This window comes from Cornus florida, unplaced genomic scaffold (genome assembly GCF_030987335.1).
Source record: "Cornus florida cultivar Cherokee Brave unplaced genomic scaffold, ASM3098733v1 CherokeeBrave_3.0.0_Hap2_Chr10, whole genome shotgun sequence".
NCBI classification, from domain to species: domain Eukaryota; kingdom Viridiplantae; phylum Streptophyta; class Magnoliopsida; order Cornales; family Cornaceae; genus Cornus; species Cornus florida.
In genome coordinates, this window is record NW_026775580.1 from 77,552,110 (window position 1) to 77,562,312 (window position 10,203).

General features: G+C 33.6%; 2 protein-coding genes across 2 annotated transcripts; both read left to right on the forward strand.

Moving 5' to 3' along the window:
- Positions 1–788: 788 nt before the first annotated feature.
- LOC132277037 (WUSCHEL-related homeobox 8-like) lies at positions 789–4,666 on the forward strand. The gene is made up of 3 exons (XM_059778743.1): positions 789–1,173; positions 3,631–4,152; positions 4,291–4,666. Exons 1-3 carry the CDS (start codon positions 927–929, stop codon positions 4,377–4,379), a joined length of 858 nt encoding a protein of 285 aa, XP_059634726.1. The 5' UTR covers positions 789–926; the 3' UTR covers positions 4,380–4,666.
- Positions 4,667–5,656: 990 nt separating this feature from the next.
- Positions 5,657–10,056, forward strand: LOC132277038 (uncharacterized protein At5g43822). The gene is made up of 7 exons (XM_059778744.1): positions 5,657–5,786; positions 5,910–6,051; positions 6,189–6,307; positions 6,862–7,041; positions 7,626–7,682; positions 8,316–8,380; positions 9,429–10,056. The coding sequence occupies exons 2-7, from the start codon at positions 5,920–5,922 to the stop codon at positions 9,470–9,472; spliced, it is 597 nt and encodes a 198-aa protein (XP_059634727.1). The 5' UTR covers positions 5,657–5,786; positions 5,910–5,919; the 3' UTR covers positions 9,473–10,056.
- The last annotated feature ends 147 nt before the right edge of the window (positions 10,057–10,203 follow it).

Genomic DNA, 10,203 nt, shown 5'->3' on the forward strand with positions numbered 1-10,203 from the left:
ATTATATCTCCTAATTCATACCAATATAAAACCTTACAAATGTGAAAATCTTCCTTTGCAAAGAAAATATATATATACACACATACAGACAGTACACACGAGAAAGGGAGATCATGAAATTAAATGGTTGCTTCTGTAAATTGGACATGAACAACTAGTTTTTTTATTTATAAAAAAAAGTATAAATTGAGCTAAATGATGATCATCTTAAGGCGTGCATCACATCAAAGAAGACTTTGCATGCATGAAAGAGTTTAATTATATTTTTCTATTTCAGGACTACTTTTTAATTGCTTGATTTTTTACTATATTGAACTTTTTTTATTATTTGTATAAATTCCCGTGTGTGTATTATATATATATATATATATATATATATATATATATGATTCAAAGTTAACTGAAAGATATTATTTTCTTAATTTTTTTAAGTTAAAGGAATTATATCAAAAAAGTATTTGATTTAAGGAGAATATTTTAATATTTTGAAATAAGAGTTTGGAGGGTATTTTGAACTTAAATAAAAATTATTGATACACATGTAAATATTTTACCTAATCTAACTAAAGTAAAAAATAAACTTTTAAAATAGACAATTTTATTATTTAAAACTTCTAACTCTGTATAAATGGAGATTTCCTATTTGTTATGTATGAAAGTTAAAGCGGTGTATTTTAAATAATCCCAAACTCTAAACCGGTGAAAATTACGGGTGGGGTATGTTGATACACTAAAGTGCGCAGGTAATTACGGTCGTACCTAAATACGCACGCCATTTATGCTAATCCCATTCGTCTTCAACTTTCTTATCTTTTACAACATATATACACTCATATATATGTATGTGTATGTGTTGCTTCAATTGTACTCCGTTTTGTGATTGCTACATGGGGCTTAAATGAAGTAGCGATTGATTGATTCCCAGAATGGGTATGGTGAGAAATGTAGCCGAAGCTGATGAACAATTGGGAGTGATGGAGTGGAACAACCAAGAACAACAATTGAACCACCACCAGTATGTGGGTGTTGGCGGTGGCGGTGATGTGATGTACGCGAAGGTGATGACTGACGAGCAGATGGAGCTCTTACGGCAACAGATCTCTGTCTATGCCACCATCTGCGACCAACTTGTTGAGATGCACAAGAACATTACGGCTCAACAGGATCTTGCTGGTCTATATTTTTCTCTCTCTACTCGCTTTCTCTCTCTGGAACATGCTTTCGGTATTAATTGCTCATGTGGGTGCAGTAGTAATTGTTGGATTGATGTTCTTGTGTTGTGTTTTACTGATTGAAGCATAGAGGGTTTTAATGGGGTTTTGAAGGCATTTGTGATTTTGGGTCCTTTTCTTTTTGTTTATACTCTGTTTGTGTTTACTTTCTGGAATTTATTTATCCAAATAATTTTCTATTTAATTTTTAATAATCAATCTTTCAGAGAATTATAGTTGTGGTTATACCGTTTCTTTTCTTTGATCATGTCCGAATTCACCTTCAAAATTATTTATTATTATTATTTTTTTGTGAATTGTCTTTGATGGTTAATGTATTTTCTCTCTTGGGTTGGTTTGTTAAATTGATATTGAGTGAAAGCATTCGCTCTTACCCCTTTTGGTATTCTGGTATTGGAAACAATAATACTGAAAAAAAGTGTGATTTGGAGTGTTAATTCTGGTAGGATGCAGCATAGTTTGAGGACGAGAAGCTGAAGTTAAACAGGCTGCATATAATCCTGATGCTATTTGACAAACTGTAGACCTGAGTGCGGTGTGAGATGAACAGGCTTGAAGTCTTATTATATGATATGACTTTCAATAACTGGGGTTTATCTTGTTGAAGAGGAAACTTCGTCATTTTGTATCTATCTGACAATGCCTGTTTTGGGTACAAATATACAACTACATGTGACTTGGCTTGCATGTCTATAAACTTTGTCTTCTACTAATTCAATTACCAAAAAAAGAAAGAAACTATGTCTTCTATTGTGGTAGTCTGGATTGAATCATTTAACCGCTAACTCAAATGTTCAATTGGTGTAATTTATATTCTTCATTTCCTAGAAATTATGTTCATATAAAGGACAACTTGTTTACTGTGTCATACATTCATTTTTAATTCATGTTATGCACTTCAAGATTTTCGTGAATATTAACTATGGTTGTTTTAACTTGTATTCCAAGTATGATGGGCGAGGAGGTGTTTTACATGCAGGACGGTTATCAAAATTAGATTGGCATTTAGCAATTTATATAATTAGAATCTCCAATTGATTGTTAAGAAATCATAGATGTTCATTTTGCATAATTTAGCTCTTTAATTAAGTTGTAACATGTAATTTTACATGAAGAAGATATAGGTATAGTATTGCATGCAGTTCATATATTTACTTTTCTCATTCTCTTGATCATTACTTCTAGAAATTAAATTCCTCAATGATTTGCTCAACATTCCAACTTATGTTTTGCTCCAAAGCTCCTTCTGAATTTCATTATATAAGTCCTTGGACATTCCATCTTTTATGACTTTTTGAGTAAGTGGGAAGTAGATGTGGAGCTACTAGACTACTAATTGACATGTATAGAAATATTTGGTGGTGCAGTATGAGGCTTGCCATACAGTTATGGAGTTGGAATCTGGTCTATGTTTGCCCTTTTCTTTTACGTGTATCCTTTCTTTAAGTGGATTTTTAACAACATTATGGGGTTTCCTTCACAGCTTCACATTGTTTCAGTACTCACCTGCCCAAAAAAGAGAGTTAAAACTGCCTCATGGCTCTTTGTATCATAATGAAAGTTCCATCATACTGTTCACTCTTTAATTCTGAGAAGATACAGAGCGCGATGCGTTATGTATTATTATCCACCATTTTCCTTTTACCTTTTTTTTTTTGGTTGCTCTTTGGTGGTTGGAAAGCAATTCTAGCTCTTTTTAAGAGTTTTATGTTTATTTCCTTTATCTGATCTTGCAAAATGATGTGTGTTCAAGAGTTCCCTGGTTCCTTTTTATGTTAATGCAGTATTTAAACTAAATTAATATTGATGCGCGTCTTCTATTATATAAACAAAAGTTCCAATTTTTTTATTTCTTTATAATAATAATAATAATTCATACAGACAATAGACATGCACGTTGTTACTCAATTAGAATGTGAAACTTTAATTCTTGTCTCCTTTTATTGGAGACTTTAAGGCCCTGTGGTCGTTCATAGAAATGATAATGCATATATTAGGTTATTCTTTTCTTGCACTAATTTGTAGTACAATTAATATTTAATTTTCCATTGTTTGAAAAATTGAAAGTTTGAATCACGTTTAAGTAATTAGTCCCCTGTGATCTTTTAGAGATTAAGCTTGAAATGCAAACTTCAAGTTAATTCATCATTGTTGAAACATATTCATGCAAATTGATGTGGTAGGCTTCTGATTATGGTATTTCTGTTCTTGTTTAATTGAGTTCAGAACTGTAACTCCAATGTACATGGATTCCTAATCCTTGGCACAGCTTCAACCTTTTTCATACTTGTCTTTCTGGTTAATACATTTATTTATATGAGGACAAATGTTATATATTTATTTGATATGCTGGGGCCTCTACTGCCTTTTAAAATTATTCGGCTCTTCTCTGGTTTAGGAATGAGGTTGGGCAATCTATACTGTGATCCCTTATTGACATGCGGTGGCCAGAAGATCAGTGCCAGGCAGCGATGGACTCCAACTCCTATGCAGCTTCAGATTCTTGAGCGTCTCTTTGATCAAGGCAGTGGGACTCCTAGCAAGCAGTTGATCAAAGATATAACTACCGAGCTTTCACAACATGGTCAAATTTCTGAAACAAATGTCTATAATTGGTTCCAGAACAGGAGGGCTCGATCAAAAAGGAAGCAACCTGTTTCAGCACCAAACAAGACAGAATCAGAAGTAGAGGCAGAGGTTGAGTCCTCAAAGGAGAAGATGACAAAACCGGAGTGCACTAAATCCCATGAGAACACGGCTGCAAATGATGAAAATGTATATTTCCAGGATCATGAGATAAGTGCTGAAATGCATTGCTTGGATATGCATTCCAGTAAGGAGGAGCACATGTTCTCATCAGATCATTTTTTGAGATCTCCAGGCAGTTTGGGTCATTTAGCTTTGCCCGAGAGTATTCCAAGTATGTATCCACTAGTGTATGCTCTCTTGTTATTGCCCCAAATCCAGATTAAAATATGACTTCACATTCCCATGCATATATGTCATGTATGCATTTGAAATCTTTGATGCTCATGTCACTAGTGGTTTGTGTGTGCAGGAATTGACCAGCTGCTGATTGGTAAAATGGAAGTTTCAGGGGGCTTTAGTCCTTATCATCACGGAGATGGATTTGACCACCTCGGATGATGATCCTCCTATGTTTTTATGTTGCAGTGGCTTGATCACAAACTTATCGAACCTATGGTTTGGAATTATATCAACATTTAAATAGCATAGTAAAGCATAAGTAGCATAGTAAACCATGAAGCGTATATGTTTTGGCTAGAGTTGTGTGGGGTTGAGAATTATGCAATTCCATTCTGCATTTACAGGAACCTATAGAGGTATACTAGTTGATTTTTGTAGTAAACACTGATTGCTGTTTGTTGTGTGTGATTCTATTGGAAATTAAGTTGCTCTGTTTAGTGCTTGTACCATTGAGTTTTTGTCTGTGTTGAACTGGGCTGCTTTGATGGGAATTCTACTCTCTCTCTCTCTCTCTCTCTGGTTTGATTCCATAACGAAAGGGCAAATACCATTTTCTTTGTTTTTTTTTGGTAAAATTTGGTGTGTAGATGAAAAAAAAAGGTCCAAAAATGAAATGCCCCTTAAAGCAGGCTTGAAGGGTTGAGAGAGGATGATTGTAAGAGTTGGGCGGTGGTTCATGCCTTCTTCAAACTGAGGGAAGCAGCAGAATGGTTTCATCCAATGTCTTGCATTGATTGGTGCAATTACATTACTCAGTTACCCTATTTTTCATCAACTCTTTGAAATCAAATTTCAATTTCATAAAGATTCTTTTGTTAAATCTTCACTGAAATGAGACCAATTACACATTAATATTGTCATGTGACTGAAAAATACTACCGTACATAAGTTATAAACAAAAATTGTAAGACAAAGCCAACCATTTCATGTGGAACTACGGAATGATACTACGGAGTATTTTTTTGAATAATTTTGAAAACATAAGACAAAATCTGATTATTTTGAGATGAAGTTTTTCTTAAATTTCATTTTTATATTACAGTTTTTTTTTTTTTTTTTTTTTTGGTATAAAACAATTGACCTGTCAAACCTGCTTTTAAATTAATTTTTTTATATTCTAAAAAAAATAACTCCATTTTTGGAGAAATGGGACTGAACATCATTTTTGACAGAGATTTGGTGTAAAAAGGAAGGAAAATTAATTAACAAAAAAAAAAAAACCAAAATAATATAAACTCTTCTCTATTTTTTTTTTTTTAGGGTGGGATTTATTTGATACCAAGACTCTTGTGATCTTTATGTACCGGTCTTTATGCTTATACAATATTTTATTTTGTGTAAAACCTTTCACATAAAAATAAAAAAAAAAAGAAAAGAAAAAAAATCTCTTATTTATTTATGTGTTTAGTTTGAAATAATATTATTTCAAAATAAAATAAACTCACATAAAAACCAAAAAACAAACTGAACACACGCTTCTCTCTATTTCATTCGCGCTCATCTTAGAAGACGACATACGCCTCACGGCCCAATTCCCTACTCTCAGTCTCATCAATTTGACTTGTGGTATGAACTATGAAGTTGATGACACACTTGTTCACAATTAGAATCTCAACCCCAACTTATATGATTTTTACAGTAGACTCTAAACACTCTTTAAACCCTAATTGTCAATTTTGGTATTTACAGTGTGTGTGTGATGGAGGCGATGGTGAAGAAATATCAGCAGAAATTCAGAAAGGTGAGGGACGAAATGAGCCGATGGGACGAACTTCAATCTCGATTGCTTTCACAGTTCGGAAACGCATCTTCCGTCATCGGTAGATTACAGGTTCTTCTACTATTATAATACGCATATACACAAACACACACGTATGTATACTATTCCTAATTTTAGCTACTCAGCAATTCCTTTCAGAGCTTATAGTTCTTAGTATTAGAATGTGTGTTTTGTCTTTCTATGATCAGGTGATCCAGGATCCCAAGAATTATGGTGCTTTGAAATGCGTTGGCGGCATCAAAGATGCAGTTTTGAAGAAGCAGATGGAGTCTTTGGAGAACATCTTGCTTTCAATGAAGAAGACTCTGTAAGTTAGGAACATCTCTTAATAGGAATATAAATATCTTTATATGTAAATAGATATTTATATATGAATATATAATTCATTGGGATACACGATATACATGTTAAAGTTGCGAGGCAGTTTGCAAAAGGTCGATCAACCAGACTTTGGCACAGAATGGACCAGTCATTTTGCTCAAATCCACGGGCCAAAATCAACTAACTGATGGGAAAGAAAAATGATCAAAAGGGTCAATATGATTTCATTTTATTAATACATGGTCACTGCTTTTATGATTTGGGTTGTATCATCACATCTTATGTTGCATTTGGTTGCAGAGAAAATGTTGGAAAACTGTATACCTTCCAATATTATTTTTGATTTTCAATATAATTAAGTAGAGACGTTTGGTGTTATAACGCATTGCAATGTTGTGTATAACTTTTAATTGTCACAATATGGGCATATTTGTTTATTGTTTCACAAGCAATTGGTTTAGTGTGTTAGATGTTGAAGTTCATGGATGCTTCTGACAAGAGTTTTGACTGTTTGTGCTCTTGATTGTGAATTGATATCAGGGAAGAGCTTCATGGTATAGTTTCGTCGCTTGAGAAGATTTTTCGTGAGGGTAGACAGCTAGTTAAAGGGGGTTCTATTAAGCCAACCCTGAAACAACTGCATCAACGAGTTGGCATAAAACCAACTCTTGCAGATTGCTTAGACGGGCTTAGTCTTATTCATGAGATGCACCAAGCAGAGTATGGATGCCTCTCCAATTTGCTTCATCATGGTCTTCTTTTCTTTTTAAATCATTGTCAATTGTGATTTAAAATGGCTGTTTCTTTGTGCGGTAAATGAGCTATCATGATACTTAATGGGTTGGTAGCTAGGTCACTCGGAGGATAATCATTTACTATTAACTTGGGCTGAGTGAATTTTTATACCATTAGAAAATGACCATGATTCACTAACCTTTAGTCACTTTCTAACTGCATAGTTTTGTATTTCACTTGACTAAGTTTACTTCATGTATGACATTCCTATATTGTTGCGAGTATAGGTCATTGAAAAGTTATAAAGTGATCAAATGAGCTGTATTGTTGTTCCAGTGGAATAACTTGGTCTCTCTCTCTTTCCTCTCTTTTTTCCAATGTTTCTACCTTCATAGTACGTTTTAGTGTTCTCTGCTGAAGCAACACTAAATTTTATATTGCTTGGTCATTGAATTTGTTGACATCATATTTTCTTACAATGATTAGTTGAGACTATTACTTTGGAATAATAAAGAGTCAAAGGCACTTTGATATTGCTTACCAGTGCCTTTGTCAATTGTGATTTTTAGGTACATTCTCAAATCATCAGTGATATCAGCACTTTCAGCACTTACCTTGAAACCCAGGTATGTTTGGGTTATTCAACATCCATTCTTAGGCTTTTATGTCCAATATATTCACTTTGAAAATTTATTTTAGAGTTACTTTCTTGATTCAATTTAATTGAGCAATTTTTATTTTTATTTTTATTTTTTAGAAAATGAATATCAAATGTAAATATTGAACATAAAATGAGTTTTGGTCATAATATTTTTTCAATGCAATTCAGCAATTTTAGTCATGGTGCCTTCTTTCTTTCTTATGTAGAAACCCAAGTCTGTCAATCCTAATCTGTTAGAAAATTCATTGACCAATGTTTCATCACCTTATTGGATCTCTGAAGCCAACATTTGCTATAAAACATGATTTTAAAAAGTAATCTTTACTATTGATTACTCCAGTCCATTATTTATAGGTTTATACGAGTCATAGGTTTCCCAATATCAACACGCTGAAGGGTAAAACAGGAAAAATACTTCTAATATCATAAAAGTAGACATTATGGACTGATTTGCGGCTTTTTAATAGTTTAAGGGTTTCTTTGTTATACCAGGGTGTAATTGCAAAAAAATTGATAGGTCAAGGGTTCTTTTTTGCATTTTGTGTTACATTTTATTTTGTTGGGATTATTGATGTGTCTTGGATTGTTTCCTTTGCAGTGCGAGTGATCTAGGAGCTCTCCAGCAACTTTTGGTTGATCAACCTAACATTCCCAAAGAGGAAGGTAGGCAAAGGGTTTCATAAAAAATAATGTAAGAAAAAGATATGTGAAATATAGCCATTTTTGGGTTGGAATATCAACACACAGCACATGATCAGGTATTTCTATGTGTGATTAATCGATATTAGTCTGATTTTATTTGTCATCAGTAAATTGATTGAGTTGAGAAGTAAATTAGAAAATGTGGGAACTATAATAAACAGATATAATGTATACATCATAAAAGGGTAATGTGGAAAGTATGAGATGCTGCTAGGTACCTTTTGACGGTCCATCAGTTGGATATTCTATGCTTCCGAGTCAGTCTGTTGACATAGCATTGACATCATAGCAAGGTTGAATCAAACTTTCTTAATGTCTACTGAAACTAGAAATAAATAAATTCTTAATTATTTGGAAATAGATTTTATTTAATTACTTTTTCTTGAGTAATCAACTCTTTCCTTGTATAGTTCTCAATGTTTCTACCAAAAATTGAAGGTTAGTGAATTCTTCAATCAGGTTGATGTAGGAACAGATGCAGTAACAATATATGTTGAAAGTTTTAGAGGAATAAAGTTGATACAAAAGATGGATAATTGGGAATCTTTTTTTTTTCTCTTTTTGTATAATTATGAAGTTGGGTACAAAGCTAGTGGTAGAATAAATTTTTGAGTTCAATTTATTTGGATCAATATCTATATGGTTTTTCTTGTGCGACAGATCATGTTGCTGCTTGAATTGGGAGACCTTGGCAGGACTATCCTAGAAAATCGTCGCATTTTTTGTTGGTCATTGTAGGAAGTTCGATCAAAACCTGTAGATATCTATGAGAAACCTGTATTCCCTTTGTAGTGTGGTTGAAAACTCTCTTGGGATGAACTCTCTCGTGTTCTACAAATCAATTGGCACCTTTTTTTCTTTCGTTATTTTTTTCTTTTTCTTTCTCCATACTGAATTTGTAGAAAAAAACTGTCTAGCACAAATATTTAACACTACATTCCTTGGCATCATCGATTCTCCACTGATTTTTACTTTTTTACCTTGTCTGATAGCAATAATTTCTTTGCAGTTCAATACATACTTGACATCATATTTGCAGAAGAAATCTGTTGATTTATTTTCCCTACGTGAATGAGGATTGAAACTTCGAAGTATCCTGCATTTTGGGGACCTCTTGGTTTTAGTGATGATGGCAGTGTGCTTGTTTCCTCCCGTCGAGACTACAAAAGATCCCTGCAAAGGACTTCAGTCACTTCATTTTTGGCAGTCACTATTTCTGGAGATTTGTATGGAACCAACTTGTCTTAGATGATGGAGGAAAAATGACGAGTTTGATGGCGAGAATCATTAAATCACATGTATATTTGTTGCAAAATTTTGAGGAAAATGAAATTATTCTCTCATTTAAATCCGATGCTGTTTATTTCTAGTTTATGCATCATAATTGGTTGTTTGGAAACATCATCTTGGGATGATCTCGTTCTTTAGGAAATGTGGCATCTTAGGCAAGTAAAGTTAATTTGCGGCTGGCTGAGATATTGGTTTCAGTATGTTACATGTATCTTTATTTTATTTTTTTGTAATACCGGTGGATGAATCTGGCAGATCTTGTGTAGTCTGGTTTGGTGGTCCAAATTATACATGTAAGTCCCAGCTTGTTGCTTGGAGTGGCTCTATGCCAGCATGTTTTCTTATCAGCAGCGTCTTTGTCATCTGCTAGTATTATTTTGGGTTCTGTAGCACACTCGACTCAACAATGCAAGAGCTCAAAAAGTAACACGTTTGAACTAGTCCAGAACCAATTAAGCCATCAACGATGTGGAACTAAATTCGTTAGGCAGCCC